The sequence below is a fragment of the Patiria miniata genome, unplaced genomic scaffold (genome assembly GCF_015706575.1).
Source record: "Patiria miniata isolate m_02_andy unplaced genomic scaffold, ASM1570657v1 HiC_scaffold_3, whole genome shotgun sequence".
Lineage (NCBI taxonomy): Eukaryota > Metazoa > Echinodermata > Asteroidea > Valvatida > Asterinidae > Patiria > Patiria miniata.
This window is the reverse complement of record NW_024037069.1, coordinates 41,066,218-41,089,157: the sequence shown is the minus strand read 5'-3', so window position 1 is coordinate 41,089,157 and position 22,940 is coordinate 41,066,218. Positions and strand designations below refer to the sequence as shown.

Genomic DNA, 22,940 nt, shown 5'->3' with positions numbered 1-22,940 from the left:
GTTCTGCGCGACATCGCATAGAACATGATACGCGCGCGTCAATCTCCATAAAAGGGTTGTTTTCATCTTACTCGCCAGCTGAACACTCCATTATTTTGCAGGAGGGATGATTCAAAAAGCATAAAGTGAATTTGTTGAACAAAATCGGGATGTTTTGAACGAATTATATGATTTTTTTTTACCGAAAAGGTATTTATGAATGGGAATAAATATGTACTCCGTCGGTATTTATCACTCTGTTTAATACCACTTAGAGTCTGGGTGCTGATAATTACCCTCGCCTCCGGCTCGGGTAATTATCAGCACCCAGACTCTAAGTGGTATTAAACAGAGTGATAAAAACCTCCGGAGCACACATTTATTCCCTTATTAAACACGCAGTACTTTCTTAGAGATTGTGAGAAATAAACTTACGAGCTCTCAGAAAGGGAGGGGGGGGGGGGATTGACTCAAAAATTGAGTCGGACATCTGCACTTATGAATGGGAGGTTGTGGGTTCGATTTCTGGGTGAGGAAATCTTGTGAAGATACTGAGACATGCAGTGCTGCATTACTGCTTGTGACGCAACAAATTAACAACAAAAACTCAAAAATAAAAAACTAACAATATATTATAGTAACTCAATTTCAGATGATTTTCAAACTATCAAGCACACTAATTTGGTTTTCATCAAGTGTTTACACATAAAGTCTCCCTCTACTGAAAATTTTCTACAACAAATCAGGAAAACTTGCACACTAAGACCCTGTGCTCTGTGTTTTCACTCTGCGTACATGCATGAACAAGATGCAGACAGAACTGGTAATGTATACACTATAGACGTCTCCGTCTTTAAAATGCAACTACAGTCGACTCTCTTTACAAACTCTGTTAATTAACACAAATTCTGGTCATAGTGAGCATACTGCCTTGGTCCCGACTGTGCATTCATATGCACCGATGCTCCTAATACAAAATTTTGATGTAACAAACAATTTGACTAGGTCCGGCTGAGTTTGTATTTACAAAATACAAGAGTCGACTGTACATATATGAACATGTACACACAGGTTTGTTTATGGTGTAAATCGAGGATTTTCTATTTTTCCTCTTCCCTTTTCCTTTGTTTATACCTTTTTTGCAACAGCTCTCATTGGTTTTGTACACGTTTTCTATTCGAGGTCGTCCTCGATTTGGTTCCTGTCCTCAATTCATCGATGATGTTGCACGTGTGTGTCCTCAATTGACACCATAAACATGCACATGTTGAAAGGTTTAGAGAAGAACAAAAATACACGTAGCTTTGGCAACATCATGGTGGATAAATTGGTGGATAAATGAATACTTGTGGGAATTAATACTCGTGGGAATTTATTTGTGTGGAATTTTGCTTAAAAGCTGTCATGAAGTAATGCAAGTGTGTCACGAAAGACCATACCTTCCGCATAGTCTTTGGCAAGAGAGAAAGTCTAATATTTGTTTTTCACAAGTTTGTGTCTGTTATTCACAACCTTCTTTTAACCCTTACCCTACTAGACCCTCCAACGCATGCCAATATGTGCCTCAAGAAAATCTCCTATGTTTTTTGCATGGCCCTCCAATATCTGCCATGTCATTTCAAGGGTAACTGGACAGGCACTCCAATACATGCCACAGAGAACAATGAGAGTCCTCTGATAACAAAGTGAGTGCCCCCAGCTGGTCAGTATCAGGCACCCTCCAGGGCCTCCAACTCCTGCCAATTGGAGCCTTCACAGTCAAGATAGTTTATCCTCCAATAAACTGCAGCTGGAGGGCATTGGCATAACCAACTGACATGCAGTAAACTACCCTCAGAGAGTAAGGGTTAAATCAAAAACACACTTTAAAGCAAAAACAAATGCTCAGCAATCTTTAATGCAAACATAAGTGAAATATAATGCCAACCAAAAATTGAAATCATAATGTGGAGTGGACACACAATTGTTTCACAATAACTTGCATTAGAATTCAGTAACCTCTTTGTGCAAAATTTATTGAATTTGGTGTACAGTTATCCGACAAACATAAACACAACAAACAAAACAAAAACCTTTGCAAATAGGACAGTAAAACAAACACATTTCCTCAAAAAAAAAAAACAGGTTGTCTTTGACACATATCTTTGTCAACAGAACATCATTTTTTTTTTAGTATTTTACACTTCAATGTGGTTTAACCCTTACATCAAGTTTGACTGACTTTCCTCAAACATGTGCCAGTTGCAAGTCTATATTTGTTTCTGCTTTCCTTGATTTGTGCACCCAACTTTACACAGAGTTCGGGTAAAACAAGACACTTTTGCCATGAGTCGACTTTAAATAAACATCGAAGCAAAAGAAAAAAATTAAATGATGTCTTGATCATCCATTCTTCTCGGCAAACTTTCTGTAAATGAACTTTTCTTTGGTCTAACGTTCTGTACCAACTTAAGTTACTACTTTCCCAACTTAAGTTTCTACTGCCCAAACTAAAGTGTTCCAGTTCGGCCAGCCAAACTAGGGGATGAGCATTACGGACCATGCTGTACATACTCGTAGGTCACACGTGCTGCGAACTAAATTAACTTGTATTTAGTTACATTTGCAACATGGATGAATAAGCGAATAGACATGTTTTGGATGCATTTTGACATTAAAACCATGCTGGGTCCATGACAAGTCTAGTTGGGCCGGCCCAACTGGAACACTTTAATAGTTGGGACAGTCCCAACTTAAGTTGGTATAATCAGAATAAAACAAGTTGAATTCATAAAAACTTTGCCAAGGGAAAAGGGATGATCAAGAAACCAGTTTCATATTTTGGGGATTCCATATTACGTTTTGCCATTTACTGTCATAGTTGGGGCGTAACATCATCTTTGCCCCTGAAAAAATGTAAAGGAAAAGTTGTGACAAGACTCTTGGCTAATCCTCGTAGGGGACATTCCTGAAGAGATAAGACATGGACTCGCCGTAGTGGATGCGGCGTATGGACTCGGCAATGACCAGACTGATGTCCACTGAGCGCACCTTGGTGCACTGGAAGCGCTGCAGGTCATGGGGCAACGTGTTGGTAATGATCACCTGTGCATGGGTTTACAAGTGTAGAGGATGCAGAACAGAAAACTATTAATCTGTGTGGCATTTTGTGAAACGACGACACAATCTAAATTGAGCTGTTCAGGCTCTCAATTGAACCAATATAGAGGACAACGTAATCCATTTTCTGGATCAAAACGAGTTGATTTAACCCTAAACCGTCCCAACTCCATCAAAATCCCCCCCCCCCATTTTGGGTGATTTTGGCAGACAAGCCAAGTGAGTGCTCACTGCCAAGTGCATCAAAATCCACCTATAGCAGTGGTTGATTAGTGGTGCATTTCAACGGATTTGGTCCTGAAGCATTATGTGAAGCAGAGTCAGTGATGGATTTTGGCAGACTTGGTACTGTTCTTAGTAAAACTCAGTAGGGAGTTAGGGTTCATAGTACAGGGCGAGTAAAAAATAACGCAACCCGATTCGCAGGACCAATTCCTGAATGAAGTTTTGCCTGTAGCACTTTTAAAATCTAGGATATGAAAGCCCAATAAATAAGATTTCTCTTTTAGTACAAGAATCATTCAAATCACTCGTGTACTTTTCAAAAAAATTTAACACAAACTCCGTTTCAATGTTCGGCCCATGGATCACAAAAAAGGTAAGTGTTCTTTCAGCTAGACGAAAACAATTCACACATTATAGAAATGGCTTCTAAGTTTATTAGCCGAATTCATCTACAGCCAGCCTGACTCCCTTTGGCATTGACGTTCACAAGTGCTACCATGGCTACCGGTAGAATGTTACGAAAAGACATTGTGAAGTGCATTATGGAGGGCCAAAGGCAGTTGGGCTGGGGTTAGATAAGGAAAGAAAACGCAACATTGTAAGTCTACATGAATCAACAAACTGTTTAAAACTGAAACGATTATTTCATTTCTCCAATGTCACCAATGTCACCACCTAAAGAAAAGGTTAGATATTAAAGTTAATTTCTATATAGCAAGTGTCCCGTAACTGGGGAAGGATTCAAAATTTCTCAACATGATTTGTGTAGCCCTAACAGTCCTGAATCCTCCAATTTTAATACGATTTTGCACAGCCCTACCCTAACTCCCTAGGGGGTGTGCAAAATCACATTAAAGTTGGAGGATTCAGGACTGTTCTATAAACTCCATGCACAAATACCCTCATCAGTATTGACAAAAATATGAAACAACAGATGCATAGTTGCTCAGCTGATGATAATAGCACATATTAAAAAAGTTAACCATTGAGGTATGAGCTGGTTCCCATCATTCTTTCTGAAGTTTAGAATACATGTTTAATGGAGAGATTGGGAACAAGACTACATGTACTAAAAACTGGCTGGGTTTTTTTAAGGCAAAACCTTGCTCTCCCTGGTATGACTGCATTGATTTCTCACATAAATGGATCAAAAAGGCAGTGGGACCAGCCAAATGTCGGTGTTCTCACTGCCCTTGTTGCTAAGGTACACGTATGGCAGTGTTTCAGGTTTGTGCATGGAGTCAAGAAAGTTACAAAGAGAAAAGCATTGAGCATAATAGTAAATACTCAGCAAGTACATTGCACTTCTGTTTGATACAGACTCTTACTCCCTTGGAAAATGTTTCAATGCAGAAATATTTCCCTCTTGTGTTGGTGACAAATTCACAGCAAAAACATGGCAAGCGTACATTACAATGAACTTACAAGAACAGAAAACCAGACCAGTGCAATTAGTTCATACACCTTGTGTTAGTACACTACGGGAACCAATCAACTGTTAGTTATGACAAAATGTCTTTGATGAATGAAGTCTTCTTCAGCTTTTTTTAAATTTGAAACGCAAATTCCCACAAAATATCAACAGAGATATATTGACTATCGGCATTCAAGCTTTGAAACTATCTTAATAATGTCATTTCTGAATGAAATCTGCAGGAACCAAAAAAAAAGGTGAAAAAAAAGGGTGAAGTTTTCCAGATGTGGATGTGTATGGTAAGTGGGTCAAGGGATAACTCAGACATGAGCAAGTATGGTTAAAAATAATGTTTTTCAAAAATCCCCACGTTTGGACCATTTTAGTGTGAGATGATACACACACCAGCAGGGTGGTGGTATCACTTGTAATAATATGGTTAGAGATTAATATTGATGTCATCTATAAGACAGATCACGCATCACACAAGCGAAGGGTAATACCTAGTCGTACTAGCCGGGGGGATCAACAGGCAGTATTAGTCCTCCTTGGATATATTGCGGAATAGATAGGACATGGACTCCCTGTGAAAGATCCGGCGTACAGCTTCGCTGAGCGCCGGACTGATATCGACAGTCCGGATTTTTTTGGTCTGTAATTTCTGCAGCTCGTGCTGCAACGTGTTAGTGACAACAACCTGGGTGGGGAGAGGGCAAAACGGTTAGGCTATGGTCTAAAACATGTAGCACTTTCAGAATCTAGGATATGAAAGCCTAATTTATATGCTTTCTTTTAGTACACAAATCATTCAAATCACTCATGTACTTTTTAAGTTACTGAGTTTTAAACACAAACACTGTTTTAAAGTTCTGTCCACGGATCACAAAAAGGGTGTGCGTTCTTTCAGCAAAACGAAAACAATTTATATTCATCCCTTTGTAAATGGTTTTCATTTTGCTGAAAGAATACTAACCATTTTTGTGATCCATTGACAGAACTGTTAAACGGTGGTTGTGTTTAAAATTCAGTAACTTGAAAAGTGCAAGAGTGATTTGAATGATTCTTGTACTAAAAGAAAGCTTATGAATTGGGCTTTCATCTCCTAGATTTTGAAAGTGCTACATGCAGAACTTCACTGAAAAAAATGGTCCCGACATTTGGGTTTTGTTTTTTCTGACTCTGGACCCATTAAATTCAAAAACAGACATCTATCCATGCCATTTAATCTCCTTACTTAAAACCTTCTAGATCTACTGCAATTGAAACTACTGAATGGATTCTGCTTTGCACTAGCTAGCATGTACAAACACAATGTAGCGCATAACTTAAAAGCTGTCTGCCCAAGCACTAATGTTAAGGCATTTGGCATTACAACAGCACATGCTTGAATGTTAAAGGCAATAGCAATGATAAATCAGGCAGTTATGCTCTTTAACCAGTACACGCCGGAGGCCGTGTAAACACGCAAATGTTTTGCAGTATTCAGAACGGATGACAGACAAACACGCAGGGAGCGAGGCCAGAAATATCTGTCAGCGACCCGCTCGCAGTGAGCGAGGCCGGAAATATGAGGGTCCTGCCCGAGGGTGATGGCTTCAACCCGCCTGGCATGAGGTCGAGTGAAAATTAAACCCGCGCCTCATTCTGTTCTTGTCAAAATAATCCCGGCGTGAACTGGTTAACGAAGTTAAAGCAAGATCAAGTGTCATTAAAAAGCCAAACAGCAGCCTTTTCTTTTGATTGCAAACATAATTACTCTGTAGTAATAATGACAACAAGTTTGTTTGAAACCTTTGGAGTTTTTTCTTATGTGTGGTAGCAAAAGAACAGGCCTTAAACAACAAAGAATCTATAAATTTAAAACCGGAGTCCATCATTTGCAGCTATCCAAAGAGTAACTGGCGTAATTCTTGTTGAAAAACATACTTGGTTGAAAGATAGTCAGTGGACTAAACTCCCTGTGAAATGATTCTGTCTGGAAAGCTGTCATTTTGAAGAAATCAACAAAAGAAGGCCTTTCCAACAGTGCGTCTTAAGAAGGAAATTTAAATTAGTAGTTTGTTTGTTTTGCAGCGAAGCGCACGCAAGCATTGGCACGACGCACAGTTGCTATAATTCGTCGGATCAGTGCGCGACATCGCGTAGCTGCAATTGGCTCATTGAGAACGTGTCTCGGACGCTGAATTCAGGCCCAATTCAAAACATGATTCAGCAACTTTTGATTTGAAATCAAGATCCTAGAATGCTGTTTTTCTCAGAATATACAGCTGAAGCTGAGCTGAAACCTCATCAGGTTAGTTGTTCAATATCCTCCTTTAGATTTTGAGCATGTGTGTTGCTTCAAACGAACAAAATGCACAAATTACTAATGATTACCTTTAAGCTCTCTCTCTCTCTCAAAGACAAAAACTATATGCTGCTCTCTGTCCACCAATGCATCTAAAATACTCGCTTTTCAACGCTTGCAACAATACATGTACTATACAACCTTCATTTGCACCCATCATGCTCCATCAAGTATAGAGATGAAACAACCTAAAATGCACCAACTTCGGTTCAGTATTATCAATCTGTATGCAACACCCAGAAAACTGACATAGGCAGATTAGAAAGATGTTAGAACACTGACTAACCTCATCAATGCATGACTCTTCTATCTTCTTAGGGGCGTCAGCGGACAGCAGGCCGTGGGTGGCCATGACATAGATCTTGTAGGCACCTCTCTCTTTAAGGACGTCAGCGGCTGCTACGAAGGATTCAGCTTCGTCAATCATGTCATCCTTGAAAGAAAAAATAAGGGGAAAGGGGAAATGAAATGTAATGACTTTTTTACAACTCAGATTCCTAACCCCCCTCAATCCTCCAAAATCCTCCGGGCGATTTCGAGGATTTTTGAGGATTGAGGCTGAATGGCCAAAAGTGTCGGCTCATTTTGGAGGATGCATTGTGTCGAGTTCATAGGCTGTACCCTGCATTGTTCATTTTTCAGTCATGAGGTATGCTCAATATTATAGTCACGCATTATGCTCGATATCATCCGCACTGCTTCCGGATGTCATCGGCACTGCCTCAACCCATTAACAGTGATTATTGGAGGATTTTGAAGGAATGAGGCAATGGTCACCCTCCACTGAACAAATTCAAGAAAAAACGGATGATTTTGGAGGATTGAGGCTGAATCCAATTTTTACATGGTGGCAATAGGAGGATTTTGCAGGATTGAGGATGGTTCCTGGCCAAAAAGGCCTAGGGGTTAGGGAAAATGATTTTCACACTGAAGTATCAATATGAACAGAATGTTTGAATACACATAATAGCAGGCTTGATAGAATAATTTTACAGAATGTTTAATGCAGTCGCTTTCTCTGCATCACAAAATAGTTTGCTATATAACTCAATCGCATCGTTTTCAAATCACCAATTTAAGTAATCTTTTCTCTCCTTTTGACCTCAAGAGGAACAGGTTGTTTCACGATTTACTTTGGAGACTTACCACAATGATGGCAATGCGACCTCCTACGTCCCCAACAACATCAATAGGGGGCTTCTCTTTGGGTGTGAATACTGCGAACAAAAATATGTCAACAAAGTGGAATTAAACTTTAATTTGAGATACGTAAAAATATACTAAGGCTTACAGTACCAGACTTGTTCTCATGTTTGTTGTTTAGTTATCCCTTGTTAAATCATTCCTTGTTACTTGCATACCTGCTGATGGAAGCGGCTTGCTGTTACACTGATCATAACACGCAATTTAGTGCATTGTTTCAATTGCTGTTGTTATATGTGTTGACTGGATGCCCTTCCTCTGCAAGCTTTAAATACCCCAAAATGTAGTTGAAATAACTTACAAGGTAGCATGTCTAAGCTGTGACCGGAGAACGTTCGGACAGTGGGCGGGGAGTGTCTTCCGTCAATCTTGTCTTGCTCTGGGACTTTCTGCTCTCCGTGGATGACGGCTAGCCCGAGCCGTAGCCGTTCAGCAAAGGATGTGGCTCTCTGTGCTGAGCTGGGGTTCCTGGCGACGATGACCGCATTTCGCCAGTCTGGTATCTGAAGACGGTTTTAACAAACAAAATTTCTGACTATTGGGGAATTTTTAAATTAGCCCTGACCCTTCAGATCTCTAACCCTCACCAACAAATCTCACCTCCAGTTTTTTTCAGAACCACACTTCTTCATGAAAGAGATATGTAATGTATGTCAATTTGGTGCTTATACAGTGCTTTTTACCAAAGGTCTCAAAGCGCTTCAAAATTATTACGCCTGTTCATCAGGCCATGAGACCAGTTTCTGCAGCAGCTCGAGATCAGCGCATTCTGGTCTCTACCTTCACAGGTACCCATTTATAATCCTGGGTGGAGAGAGGCAATCGCAGTAAAGTGTCTTGCCCAAGAACACAAGCACCATGATCCCCGTCATGAATCAAACACCGTAACCATTGGACAATAGAGCTCCATTATATTCCATGGTGAACCCGCAAACCTATCACCCACAATCCAACAGATCAACTATCCTAAGGCCAGACAGCCTAAAAGTCTGTGACTACCTGCCACCACAGGGTCCAACATAAGTGGCATCGTTCACTGGGACTAGCTTCCATTACTTCACAATTCACAAGTAAATTCTGCTGTCGTTGATTGCTCAGGGTTTAAGCTTTACAAAAAGTTTTTTTTTTAAATCAACAGTAAGCCTTCTTTTATTCCATGCACTGAACACAGTCCAATGTGGGATAGAGTTATGAAAGTGTATAGTTTCTTTTAATTTTGAATAACTCACGTGTTCTTGGATATACTGTAAGAGGAAAGGCGAGGCTCGGAGATTGTCCACTGGCACATCAAAGAAACCCTGGATCTCCTTATGATGCAAGTCCATGGTGATGATGTGGTCCATGCCTGTAACCATTGAAACATGAAACACATCGAATTGTCACTCAATGTGATTAGGCCACACAAAAAAGTCTCCGGTTTCTGGTATGCGCGCGCGTCGCCGTAGCCATGCGCGTCAGCAAAATGAAAAGTTTTTTTCCAATGAAACATGATGTCTCAAAACCGCCAAACTCACTGGTTTGACTGGAATCCTGCTGCTGCACAATTTTAACGTGTTTTTAGATGGGGTTATGATTGAGAATAAGCTTTATGTGGCCTCTCTGGACTCCCATATATTTGTACTAAGTTAAGTCGGGCACCATTTGCAGTCATCAGCCGACATTTGAAGCAAAAAAGTCGGGTAAAAAAAAAAAAAAAAAGCTGCGTCGCCGCACCACTTTTTGGACAAGCTCCATACCAGCAACCGGAGACTTATTTTTTTGGGCCATACACAACCTTTTTTTTCCTTTAAATAAATGTGGGTATCCTCATTATGATTGTACAAACACAGCTTTTGAGTAAGATTGCTTTCCTCTGGTAACATTATCTTTTCTTCAAATAGATCTTAATCATAAACACTGGCTGGGCGCCTGTTCATTGGCAAACAGCAACAAGGTTTTGTCAGAAGAAAACAAGACAATTACTCTTTTCCTTTCCCACATAGATTTTGTCACTTTAAAAAATAAATCCTGAAAGTGACATTTGCGGTATGGTCTATGTTCCAAGTGCAACACACTGGTGAAAATTAATTCATCATTTTTTCCTTTTTATAGTTAGGATCACCTAACAAAAAGCAAATAAAAAGCTGAGGATCAGATACAAAACAGATACACAAATTCGGGCACGCGATCACTGTACACTCATGAGGCCCCTTCTATGAGAAACCATGGTGCAGGCTATTGTGCAAAGCAACCATCCCATGTCAGATTATCTGAACAATAGCTAGCACAATGCTTTCGCCATAAAAGGGGGCCATCGTGACAGAATTGTTCGTTCCCAGATTGTTCTATACACTTCATGGCATTTTGGCTGCAACATGTTTGTACCAAGGAAAACATTTCGTGAAATTGGGCTGAAGGGTTTGGCACGTCACGATTCAACTTCCCCTCACCTGATTTGCACAGCATAGTTGCCAACAGCTTAGCCACAATGGAGCCACGTTTCCTCATCTGGCTCTGCTTGCTGTAAGGCAGGTACGGGATGACCCCAACGATGGAGTTAGCGCTGGACGTCTTGCAGGCGTAGGTCATGATCAGCATCTCCATGATGGCATTGTTGACATCCCTAGGAATCATGGGTAAAAATGTGGCAAATCACCATCTTGTAATTGGTGTCACACATTGTTGTTTCCTTTGAAAATGCTCATCCCATTCTTACCCTATTTATATCCAACCAAAAGTTTTTCACATAAATGCGGACAAATTCAAATTCAATTCAAAGACAAGTTCGTTTAGAACTTACAGCAGGACTGTTCTTAACAGAACAAAAAACTACTTAGCAAAGTTGATAATAAGCAGGACAAGTTCTTTTCAGAACTAATATCTTCTAAGCAGTAGTTATTACCACATGGTGTTACCGCAAACCGAAACGATAAATTCAATCCTCCGAAATCCTTAAAACAAATTCAACGATTAGAATGTGTTCACATCTATTTGTTTACATCCAAATGTATCAAATGTTACAGCTCTATCTTGTGGTTGATCCTACATTTCAATGTTTACTGTCCAACTTACTTGGCTCCTGTCTGTATGACGAAGACGTCTTTGCCTCGAACAGATTCATTGATGTCAACGTTGGTTTCTGTGTGTATTGGGAAGAAATGAAAGGATGGAAAACCAATCGCCAAATTTGAACCAAGATGGCATTTATCTCTGTTCAGTTCCAGCCAATTGAAACGAGATGAGATGAATTTACTTGGGAACATATTTTGTGCAACTTTCTACTCCTCTTACATTGTAAATGTATGTAAACTATTTAGCATCCCTTTTTGGTTAATTTTATTGAGAAATGCACTTCTTTAAACAGTTAAAATTTCCCATGCTTTTCCGGACAACTGAGGGCGCTGTTGCTGCGATGTCATTTCAGGAAGACACTGTTCAGTTTAGGGGTTTTCTGTTCAAATTGTGACCCAAACATTTGCTCACTGAAAACATTTGTGAGAAACGTTTGCTCATTGGCTTACTGCCATGTACTGAAAACAACAACGAATCACGCATACAAGAAAAGTTATGACCGCAAAATATCCAAAATTCTGGCAACTTTTGGTGCTATAATAGCTGTGACATTGAGGTTTCTGCCCGGAATGACATTACACTTGTGCTCATGAATACGTACATTTGCATGAGCATAAAAACCAATTGAAAATAAGGTTAAATGAGACACAAAGTTGTATTTTCAAGGATTGCATTAAAAAAAATTACATTGCATGGGCCCTTTAATATTATTGCAACAGTCTTTTTTCCAAACCATTTTCATGATTTGCTTATTCCCATTTACCTTTGTTGTCCTGTAGATAGACATCTACATTTCCCAATTCAACACCCAGTCGTCTATAATGGGGGAAATAGAAAAGAAAACATAATCAATAAAATATAAAGGCAGTGTATGTTTCATCGTGAAGCAATCCCTGATTTGGTTTTTGCTCTTGTACTGGCACAGCACTGAATATGCACAGTGAATGTTTTGGGACTTCAAAAGTTTACCATGAGAAAGCCTCGTCTGGTTCTGCGCTTACAGCTACACTGTCGATGTGACTTTGTATTCAGGAGATGGAAATTATACCTACATGTATTTCAATTTTGGACTTTACTACTTTTTATATACCTTTAAAAAAAATCCTCCAGAGCTACGAATCAGAAAACAAGATGAAATATTCATCAATTAAATGTAGGATTCGATTTACACAACAAAGGAAGAAAACTTGTACTTTAGGAAAACTGAAAAAAAAAAAAGGTAAAATGTCGCAAATTTGTTTCACCGGATCCGCAGTCCATCGCCTTATCCATCGAGCAAAACATTCACTCAGTTTGAAATGGTTATTTATTAGCCTATTAAATGCGTACATGTACATTGTATATCTGCGCATGCACAGAGGAACTCCCAAACAAGAGCAGAAATAGTGCAGGACCGGTACACGGTACTTTTAAATTAACACTTCAAAATATAAACATGATAAATGCTGTGCAAAATGAAACTATTTAACACAGTAAAGAGCCATTCCTTAACAACTCTGTATGTCATTCTGCATAAACTTACTTTGGACACTTTTGGAAACTTACTTTTTGGAAAGGGATATTTTGTAACAAATTTTGAAATGATTTTCGGTCCAAAGTTCTTCCTTTTTTTCAACATATTTTTATATTGTTTATTAAATTATTTCACAAGAATACATTCGATGATTTAGTGGTGTCAGTGAATCAGTATTACAACTTTAAAAACATGGGTTACTGTTGGTGGAAAGACCGGTGCACATAGCAGTGTGCACCAGCATGACCAGTGAAGCACGCACGAAAGTACATGTGTATGTCACGCCCCAACTATCGCATCGGTCCCAACTATAGTTGGGACTGTCCCAACTATAGTGCGGCAGTTGGGTCGGCCCAACTATAGTTAGGACTGGAGTTGCGCCGGATGCTTCATGCTTGATAGATCTTGTTGGATTAAATGTTCCGCGGCGCTGGCACCGTGTATTCGTCGTGCATGCATGCCGCAAGGCTGACCGGTCACGTGGTACTGCCTAGTTGGATGAGTTGTCCAGCTGCTGGGTTGACTGTCCAGCAACATTTTGCAAAATTCAAAGATTGCCATGGCCGGCCAACTATAGATGGGCCCCACCCATAGCTAATGTCAAAGGTCCCAAGTAAAGTCGGACAGTATGTAACAGAGCTGTAGGGAATGTTTTATAGTCGTCGTACATCAATGTAAACTATAGTTGGGACCGCCAAATAAAAATATTGCGGTGGCCCAACTACAGATGGTCCCCACCCATAGATAATTTCATTGGTCCCAAGTAAAGTCAGATGTGTATTAGAGTTGTAGGGAATGTTTTATAATCGTACAACAATGTACACTATAGTTGGGACCGCAAAATAAAAAGATTGGAGTGGCCCAACTATAGATTCGCCCCATCAATAGCTAATTTCAGTGGTCCCCAGTAAAGTCAGACGTGTATCAGAGCTGTAGGGAACGTTTTACAGTTGTACATCAATGTAAACTATAGTTGGGACACCGCAAAATAAAAAGATCGGAGTGGCCCAACTGTAGATGGGCCAGCCCAACTGTGGAACTACAGTTGGGACAGGCCCAACTATAGTTGGGACAGGCCCAACTATAGTTGGGCCAGCCCAACTGTGGAACTACAGTTGGGACAGGCCCAACTATAGTTGGGACAGGCCCAACTATAGTTGGGACCGATGCGATAGTTGGGGCGTGACATGTACATTGCATTGGAACAATTTTGACATGCCAGCCAGCCAGCCACAAGCATGACAAGTACGCATTGTCATGTTGTGCACAAACTGCATGCAGATGCACTAAATTTCAACTCACGCGGCAACGAGTCGAGACAGCTCCGGGTGCGAGTTGCCAGAAATCACGAGTAATCCACCGCGAGACATCGTGTTCATAGTATGGACGGAGCGAGTGGTGCGAACTGGCGCCGTCTTCCTCGACTTGAGCGAAATCTTGGCGGCTTTTCGTTGTTGCTTCGAGGAAGAAAAACCGATACGCAACACTAAAACTGCAAGCGATACCTGGCCTCTGTTAGTTTTTTAGGTCAGAGTTCATACATAATGTAAGCAACCTTGTTCAGACAAAATATTAGGTATGTCTTTTTGAACGAAAGCAAACTACATTTTGAGAACATTTCACAAATTTTAATCCTTTCTAAATTTAGGGTTTCCTAAACGATAATTCATCATACTTTTAGTGTTCAATATTATTGATATTTGATGCAATTTATTACCATCATTTTAAAATATTTAGAAAGAGGTAGAAAATTAATTCCTCACGTAGCCAATAAAATCACAGTATGTGATGTTACGTCATTTTCCCGCGAAAGTGGCACGTGGGACATGATACATGTCTATGCATGGCATACACTTTGCTAAATGTTTGTGTACTTTGATTGATGTGCCAATTAAGTCAATGCAGTAAATTAACACAAACTTGCAGAATATGTTCCATGTGAACTGTCAATGTTTTTAAGTCGGCCGAATGTTGCTGTGTCGATCTATGGTGGCATTTTGTCAAAGAAAAATCTGTTTTCCTTGGCATTAAAGATGAGTTCCAAGACAGCATCAGCATCACCTTATTTTCAAGATGTGAAAAGGTTGACAAGATCTCAAGCCAAACTCATTCTTGGAAGTCAAGATCAACCATCGGTGGTTTCATCTTCAAGAACTAGTGCTACCGAAACGAGAAAACCCCAAATCTCAAAATTAAAGAGGCCACACGTACCAGTGAGATATGAATCCAGAACAACAAGCCGCCCACCTCCGAAAAAAGTTCTTTCAAACTCTGCAAAGCCCTCAAAGCCCAGAAAGGCAACACTTAAATTTGACCCTGAAGCAGACATGAAGACAGATGATGCAAATGCGGACAAGCAAAAAGATGAAGATTTCAAGGAAAAGAGCCAAGCAAAAGGATGGGAACCGGTCCGCTGGAAGGAGACGCTGGATTTCATCAGGGAAATGAGGAAGGAGAAAGATGCTCCCGTTGACTCCATGGGAGCAGAGAAGATAGGCGACCATGATGCAGCACCGGAGGTAGTTGTCATGGAGGATGAGCCTGCCGATGAAAGTTGGGGTCTCAAACTTTTCTCAAGGACACAGCACTACATAATTTTACTGTTCCTATACTACATTTGTAGACCAAACCACATGATGACCAGTGTGTGAGATGAGGGATCCTTTTAGTTTTAGTTTCATTGCAATATTTGCATGTTTTTGGTCTGAAAGTGTTTCTAGATGGAAACAAGTGGCGTAAATCTGTGCCGGCAAGTGGGGGGGGGGGGGGGAGGGGGGGGCTGGGGGATGACCAAACTCCAAAAATTTCCCGGCCGTGGAAATTCGAAAGGGGGGGGGGGGGGGAGGGCACACACATTTTAAAAGCTTTTGTACTTTCAAATTGAAATCACTTGACTTCACTCTCTGGTGCAAAATATTAAAGAAAAGTCTCCTTTAAAAATTTAATTGAGACCTCAAACTTGGCTGGTGAAATACTGAGGACCTTGTCTTAACCTTGAATTTTGTCAGCTTTAATAAGAGTGAGTAAAGTTGGCCTGATTTTGTTATGCATGCCTGTTTTTCTGCACTCGAGGTCCCAGTCTGGGTCAACCCCCTCCTTGCCAGCATTGAAGCAATCCAGCAGCTCAGAGGCTTTCAAAAATATAGCAGATAGGTTCCACACAGCTCAGACCTTGGACTTTCTTATTGCTTTTGTGAGGTTTTCATCACCTTGCAGTCCATAGCTGATGTTTATCGTTAAGTGGAATTGTGCATAAATTAAATGAGTTGAATATCTTAGCGCCGTAATCCTATGAATTTCTTGAGTGATTCTCTGCGGCGCAATTCTTCTCTTGACTCAAGGTGTTTCGCTACCATGTGCTGCTCTCCTTGCTCCTGTCCAGTCAGACTAAAGACCAGGTGACCTCGGCCGCCATGATGGCTCTCAGGAATCACGGATGCACGGTGGACAACATCCTCAAGACGTCGGATCAAAAGATTGGAGAGCTCATCTATCCCGTCGGCTTTTGGAAAGTGAGGAAATCTGTCCTTGGATTTTTCTCGTGCAGAATAAATTTTGATTGGCAATTTTTGTTACTGTATTGGATACATTTCAATTGGGTCAACCTGAGTGGTTTGGTTTTAAGACCATACCATATTTATTTTTTAACAGGTTCCTTACTTGCGATCAAACTTAAGATTGCAATGTGATTAATTTGTTATAGGCTTGTCTCAGTCAGAAGCAACAAATATAAAATAATATTTACTGAAATTTGCAGAAAAAGATTGATTACATTAAGCGCACCAGCCAAGTCCTGAAGGACAAATACAACGGAGACATCCCAGCCACGCTGGAGGGACTGGTCAAACTGCCTGGCATCGGACCCAAGATGGCACACATCATCATGGACGTGGGCTGGAACAAAGTGACGGGGATCGGGGTGGATACCCACGTCCACCGCATCACCAACAGGCTGAAGTGGGTGAAGAAACCCACGACGGTGCCGGAGGACACGCGCAAAGGGCTGGAGGACTGGCTACCAAGGTACTGATCTGTCTTCCACATTGTAGAAACCAGACACCAACTTATTAAGGACATTGACTGCTTTTATTTCAATTTTTAGTTTTGCCCTTTACCGACGTACGTTATAAGCACAGAATTCCAATTGTAAAATTTACGCTTCCCCGACACAAAAACTTGTCATACAAGATACTTCTGGGCCCAAGTTCATAGCGCTGCTTAACAGCCGACTTTGTGCTTACCGAGCCTCCATCTATTTCATAGGGACTGTTAAGCAGTAAGCACAGCAAAAGAACGCTTAACCCCAGAAGAAAACTTCACTTAAATCAGTGACGTAACAATATAAATCTCTCATAAATCTGCAACCGTTAGCATGAAATAGTGCTGAAGCAGCAGCATGATTTTCTGCTATAGTAAGCACAACTTTTCTGCTTTACTGTTAAGCAGTGCTATGAGATTGGGCCCTGATTTGAACCGGCCAGCCAACCCCAGCAAGCTCGATGGTCGTGTGGTAAGACATCTGCACTAGCGGGCAAGAGGTTGTGGGTTTGAGTCCCTGCGGAGTAAAGCTTGTCAATATCTTGCAAGTTCTCTATTAGAATGAAGTATGCAATGCTTAGGCCGTGTGTTGTGTTGGTGAAGGGCAAACCTTTATATTATGCTGTACATCTCCCCTATGCAACATTTCATCATAATTTTTTTTTGCCAAGAAGATACAAGTAATTAGTTTGAGACTCAACCCCACGACCTCCTGCCTACCCTGAATTGAACTGATTCATCGTCATTTGATTCATATCTGACTTTCACAGCATCACTGTTCAGTTGACCTACATGGTCAATCATACTGCACCCTTTGCCAATAAACCGTGTAGTAACATCTTGAATCAAGACTAACTGTTTGGAGACACTTCAGCAATCTTCACTGTATACGCATTTGAAGTTGGCAAACATTTTACCTGAACCTTTTTTTTCCTGAACTTTATTGTTGACAGGGAGTTGTGGAGTGAGGTCAACGTACTTCTGGTCGGTTTTGGCCAACAGACTTGTCTGCCAGTCAACCCAAGATGCTCCGAGTGTCTCTGCAAAGACTTATGCCCCTATGGGAGGTCAGCGCTGAGATACGGGAGCCCTAAGAGGAAAGAGGCAAGCCCTAAGAAGAAATAGTCTGGAGAGATTCGTCAGGGAATAGTGCGAGATAATAGTACTCTCAGCCCCATGCCATTTGATTAGTTCTTATTTCATTCTTGTTGCTCAACCGGGGCAGCCACAAGAGACTCGTAGTAGGGTAGTGGAGGAACTTCATCTCAATATTCATCTTAAGAAGCCTTTAATATGAGGGCTGAAAAATAGGAGAAACTTGGAATTGCCAAACAAGTGAATGCAAAATTAATATTTGTGAGGCGATCAAGCTAAATGAGTCGTTGTCGACCCTGGTCAATTTTTTTTTTTTTTTACAGATTTGAAAAGAGCACAATCTCAGCATTACTGCTGTGAAAACCGCATGCTGGTACCATCTGTAGTTCAAAAATTATGGAAGTCGGAACACCAAGAGTTGTGATGAAGTGATGTGATGAAGTGGCCCTAGTGTGGCCTGAATCTCCCAATGAACGTTCCCGACAAACAACTCATTTAGCTCAATCGCATCACATTTGTTGATCTTGATGCGACTTTCGGGCTACTTGCCTAGTTTAGCATCATAAAGGTTTTTCTTTACAATTGATGGAAGTGCAGGTGATCTCGAAGTAACGCTCTGTCCTAAATGGGCAGTTTTTTCTATATTAAAGGTTTTTCACTGCAATGTGGTGTATAAGCATAAAAAACATAGCCAAAATTCCAGTCGGTTGACCTTCAACATTTCCTTGTGTGAAAAAAAACAGAAGGTTTCGATAAGCCTGGCTCTGTCAGGTGCCACCAAGATGACCGAAAGACAGAAGCTTCGCAACACCTTATGCATCCAAATGAAATCCAAGATGGCTGCTATGATTGGATTCATTGGTTACCAGCACATGTTCAATTGACAACTCATTATCAGCTGGTAGTTTGTTATGCAGCTTAATCTTAACTTGGGACACGTAAAATTCAGGAAAAGAAAAAAAGCTGAGCAACGGTTACGCTTTAGAAACTTGCACTTTTTATTTAATTAAACAAAGATTATGTACACCCATTAACTTATTCCATCAGCTTTTAAAACAAACAATGCATCCATTACAGAAACGTAACTCCATTTTTGCACTTCCTATTTTTGATAAATGAAAACTTAACTTTGCTAATCCTTTTTCTTAACAGGAGTATAAAAAGTCACAAACTTGTATTCTACTTTGTAATAAAAAAAAACGATCATCAAATTCAGATTGAAATCAATGCGTTTATGTGTCAGTCATAAAATTTGCATAACAAATTATGCATAACAGTCGTCAAGTCCATCACAAGTCTTTATAAGAATATCACAAGTCAATCAGAAGACTTACGATTATACCTATGACAGACTTGAACACGACGCTGGTATTAAAAGACTTGTGATTTTGCTAAAATGAAATGCTAAACTAAACAGTTACATGTACATGCATTTTCATCATCAGGAATTAACTGTTCGGAATTACAAGCTTAAAACATTGCAAAGAAAAAAGCGAATAAATTTGCAGTTTAATTTAAGCAAATGCGGGAGTAACACAGCAAATAAAAAGTTTTTATAATGTCAACGGAATACATTGGCAGATTAGGGACCACGCAGCATTTACATTATCTTCGGAGGGTAAAAATGTCAAAATAAATCGGTTTTCAAAAAGTCATGCAATTTAATCAAGTTAAAAAAAGTACTAACACAACTCATTTAGTCAATGAAAACTTGAACAAAACAAAAACCCTAAAAATGTACAACCCTTCACATCTTTACTCTGTGTACGCTGCATAAACAAAGGCATTCATTATTGTGTTTCAAATTTCAGTGACAACTGCATAGAAATGCATTGACCTAAACATTGGTCCATACTCGTATGAAAAACAGAAAGAAATCTCACCAGGTCAACGATGGTGATTTAAAGATAACGTTTCGCTGCTACCTTAAATTGCTCACGTTTTCAAATTCCAGTGAGTTATCAAACTGACTTAACTTTGGTCAATGGAACACATTTAGTTTAAGTTTGGACATTATTTAGAAAATATTTTGATCAGAGTTTTTAGCAAATAATTGGACCAATTAGGGTAATTTTTTTCAGTGTGGATAGAACGGCTAATTTCAGTGACCTTTTTAAAAGTCGTTCAGGATATAATCTATCACACTGAATTTATGTTCTTCCAACTCAAAATCACCTGTTTTTAAACAACATCTAGATGCAGTTCTCTTCCAAAAGTTTCTGTGTTCAATGCACCTGTTATGTATGAAGAGAAAGCTTTAAACATATATAGAAGAGCACTAAATATTGGTACCATATTGGAATATATTTTTAACATGCTCATGTCTTCGTGGATAACATTCACTTAATTCTCACTTTGCACTTGCATATTACAACTTCCTAACAAAATGCCACTTGTTTTAATGCCTGCATGAAACCTCCGAATATATTGCAATTTTTGTGTGTGCGAGATACACACAACGACTCATTTCAGATGTTTGCCTAATCATCAATACAGTAACGAATACAAAGTCTACTAAATTCACTTTTTGGATATGTTTTGCAATCAGAAAGAAACGAAAAGTCGTTTAAAGAATATTTACAGCAAAATGGTAATAATATGTTCATCTCTTCGAAAATTTACACTAATGATAAAAATTGACATTCTAATGACTTTAAAAGGAACAAAAAGATTGTCAACCCTTAAGGGAAGACCAAAAACAAAATAATAATAACGCATTTAGATGTTTATTATTATATGATTGGTGAAGGACATTCAACTAAGAAACACAAAATTTCCAAATCAAAATGTTGTTCATATAAATAACGTTAATGTAAGATTTTTCTCAGGAACAGATTAAGCGAGAATGTTTACTGAAATTCAGAGTACTGCAAGTTTTTTGCCATTTCTTACACCCGATGGTTGCTATTTTTGTATTTTGGCATATTCAGAAAAAAGTAAATTTATTCAGTACTATAGTTTTTATTCAGTGGGCAATTAATGGACCTGTAAAATTAAAAGTTTTTTTTTTTAATTTTCAAAATGTGGTAAAATCATCTCGTTTACAGTGACACAGTTTACACCTCACAAAAAAATGTATTTTAAATAATAAAAAAAAAACCAGACGTGTAAAACAAGTCTTTTTAAAAATCAAAAGCAAAAGGTAAGAAAATTGTAATAAGGAGTACGAAAACAGATACTTATTTAACAATGGAATTAATTAATAGTTATTTTTTGTTACAACTTCCCTAGTAATACACCTAAGATTATGGAATGGAATGAATTATCTCTGGGAAGCACTGTGATTTTAATCTAGGCTAGTCCTATCAACTTACGTCCCTATTAGTAAAATGTTGGATAAAAAGAGGCACTGACATCACGTACGAAATTATTTCGACTTTGTAAAAAATTTGGCACCATTGTATTTTGTACTGAGATACGTATTGGGGATAACTTCACATCATTATGGCAGTAGACTTTCTGTTGTCGGACATCTTTCCTTCTATCAAAATAAACATCGGTGCTGTGGTTATGTTTCAGCATCTCACTTCTACAGGTGGGCCACTTTCCTTACGTATACATTTTGTGAGAACAGAAATTAAAAACAAAATCTCTGTAGACTCTCCAAGCACGACAGTGTCCATATTAACTTAGCTCTATCTTCATACTTTGTACAATCTCGGCCTTGGGCCAACAAGCTTATCAATTCATTATATATAACACTATTCAGCCGTTTATTCCTGTTCAGCAAAGCAAGCACTGTATCACGTTGGTCTCAATTCCAACTTGGGCATCATCCTGATTTGGGCTATTCCTGTGCACCCCCCTCCCAAAACTTCACAAACGAACCTTTGCAATGTATCCAACAAATTGTTTTGTGATAAAATGTTTAACCACCAACAATTGTAGCCATGCGCATTGGGCCAGTTTCATGAAGATGATCAGCATGACCATTCTGCTTAGTACAAAAAGTGTAGCCTTTACTTAGCATTATTGCTTACACTTGCTCATCAGATAAAATTTCTCCAATATTTTGCTTACAAGCTCCATTCACACGGTACTTTTTTAAGAAAGGTGGATTTTTTTCTCACATTATGTTGAAATTGAACACATTTTTTTGCAATGATCATGCCAAAAACGTTCATTCCTTTGACATAATGTAAAATGCTCCGCAAACACCACACTATTAATAGACCAACACAAACCCTAACAAAAATTTAAAATCATTTCTTAATTTTTTTTATAAATCAGTCCATAACTCCTTCAAAATACTTCCAACAATATTCCAGGTCTTCTTCTAAGGTTGGGACATATTTCAAATGAATGTAAATTTCTTGACATCACAGCTAGAATTGGCAGGTAAATTTACGAAAGTTGAAGACACTTCAACATCAGCAAATTCCATGACTAATTTGTGACGTCAATTCACTTGGCACTCACATTCGTGTGGAGTATGAAATAGATTTTGGATAAAAATTTACAAATTCGGCTCAAAGTTTGGAGGGGAAAGGTTCGAATGTTAGCAACTTTGCTATACGAAGGATGAGAATCCGTGGAGCGGGGCCCGGGAACCAGCCGGCATACCAGCCAGCCCGTTGATGTGAATGCTGTGCATGTCCGACTCGCTGTCGGTGTAGCTGTAGGCCTTGGGACCCTTCTGACGTCGCCAGGAGTGGCTAGGGTAGGTGCTGTCGGGCACGTTGGTGTAGTGGTTGACAAAGGAGTGGGGGTCTTCCGTGTACTCGATGTCGCTCTCTGAGCCCTGAGGGTGGACAAGGGGGATAAGAATGGGTTAATATTTGTAGCTGCACAGGGGACATTTGGGGGAATCTCACTCGTACTGTTTTTAAAGGGTTCTGACTAGCGCCGCTTGAACAAAGACATTGACATAATGGGGGAACCGCCAACATAGGGCTGGATAGCTCAGTTGGTAGAGCACCGGAACTGCAGTCCGGAGGTCGCAGGCTCAAACCCCACTCCAGTCGATTTCTTTGTTC

The 22,940-nt window shown here is 39.7% G+C and overlaps 3 protein-coding genes across 8 annotated transcripts in view; 1 reads left to right on the top strand and 2 right to left on the bottom strand.

Annotated features, from left to right (window-relative positions):
- Positions 1-1,826: 1,826 nt before the first annotated feature.
- LOC119738776 (phosphoribosyl pyrophosphate synthase-associated protein 2-like) lies at positions 1,827-14,266 on the bottom strand. 2 transcript variants are annotated; one of them, XM_038213735.1, is made up of 10 exons: positions 14,134-14,266; positions 12,082-12,134; positions 11,319-11,385; positions 10,697-10,869; positions 9,497-9,612; positions 8,569-8,770; positions 8,211-8,281; positions 7,351-7,497; positions 5,221-5,414; positions 2,927-3,063 (listed from the first exon to the last, which is right to left on the bottom strand). In XM_038213735.1, the coding sequence occupies exons 1-9, from the start codon at positions 14,208-14,210 to the stop codon at positions 5,256-5,258; spliced, it is 1,065 nt and encodes a 354-aa protein (XP_038069663.1). In that variant the 5' UTR covers positions 14,211-14,266; the 3' UTR covers positions 2,927-3,063; positions 5,221-5,255. The 2 variants fall into 2 exon arrangements, with proteins under 2 accessions (XP_038069664.1, XP_038069663.1); XM_038213736.1 differs by lacking the exon at positions 5,221-5,414 and having other exon boundaries at positions 1,827-3,063.
- A 1-nt stretch (position 14,267) lies between these two features.
- Positions 14,268-19,175, top strand: LOC119738775 (endonuclease III-like protein 1). Of its 3 annotated transcripts, none has more exons than XM_038213733.1 (5): positions 14,268-14,377; positions 14,865-15,350; positions 16,173-16,343; positions 16,589-16,854; positions 17,823-19,175. In XM_038213733.1, exons 2-5 carry the CDS (start codon positions 14,865-14,867, stop codon positions 17,992-17,994), a joined length of 1,095 nt encoding a protein of 364 aa, XP_038069661.1. In that variant the 5' UTR covers positions 14,268-14,377; the 3' UTR covers positions 17,995-19,175. The 3 variants fall into 3 exon arrangements, with proteins under 3 accessions (XP_038069661.1, XP_038069662.1, XP_038069659.1); XM_038213734.1 differs by having other exon boundaries at positions 14,273-14,407; XM_038213731.1 differs by lacking the exon at positions 14,268-14,377 and having other exon boundaries at positions 14,491-15,350.
- Positions 18,939-22,940, bottom strand: part of LOC119738772 (protein sidekick-2-like) — an 82,992-nt gene continuing 78,990 nt past the window's right edge. For all 3 annotated transcript variants that reach the window (XM_038213727.1, XM_038213728.1, XM_038213729.1), the window contains one exon: positions 18,939-22,705. In XM_038213727.1, the coding sequence (XP_038069655.1) occupies positions 22,475-22,705 (231 nt within the window). In that variant the 3' untranslated portion in view covers positions 18,939-22,474. The remainder of the gene's footprint in view (positions 22,706-22,940) is intronic.

What these genes read in the sequence shown, in the direction of transcription:
- LOC119738775 (XM_038213731.1), top strand. Translation starts at nt 14,781, where the DNA reads ATGTTTTTAAGTCGGCCGAATGTTGCTGTGTCGATCTATGGTGGCATT. An exon ending in ACCATGATGCAGCACCGGAG is followed by an intron (nt 15,351 to 16,172) that starts GTAGTTGTCATG and finishes TCTTGACTCAAG; the next exon opens with GTGTTTCGCTACCATGTGCT. An exon ending in ATCCCGTCGGCTTTTGGAAA is followed by an intron (nt 16,344 to 16,588) that starts GTGAGGAAATCT and finishes TGAAATTTGCAG; the next exon opens with AAAAAGATTGATTACATTAA.
- LOC119738776 (XM_038213736.1), bottom strand. Translation starts at nt 14,210, where the DNA reads ATGAACACGATGTCTCGCGGTGGATTACTCGTGATTTCTGGCAACTCG. An exon ending in TACAGTATATCCAAGAACAC is followed by an intron (nt 8,771 to 9,496) that starts GTGAGTTATTCA and finishes AACCGTCTTCAG; the next exon opens with ATACCAGACTGGCGAAATGC. An exon ending in AAGAGTCATGCATTGATGAG is followed by an intron (nt 3,064 to 7,350) that starts GTTAGTCAGTGT and finishes ACCCATGCACAG; the next exon opens with GTGATCATTACCAACACGTT.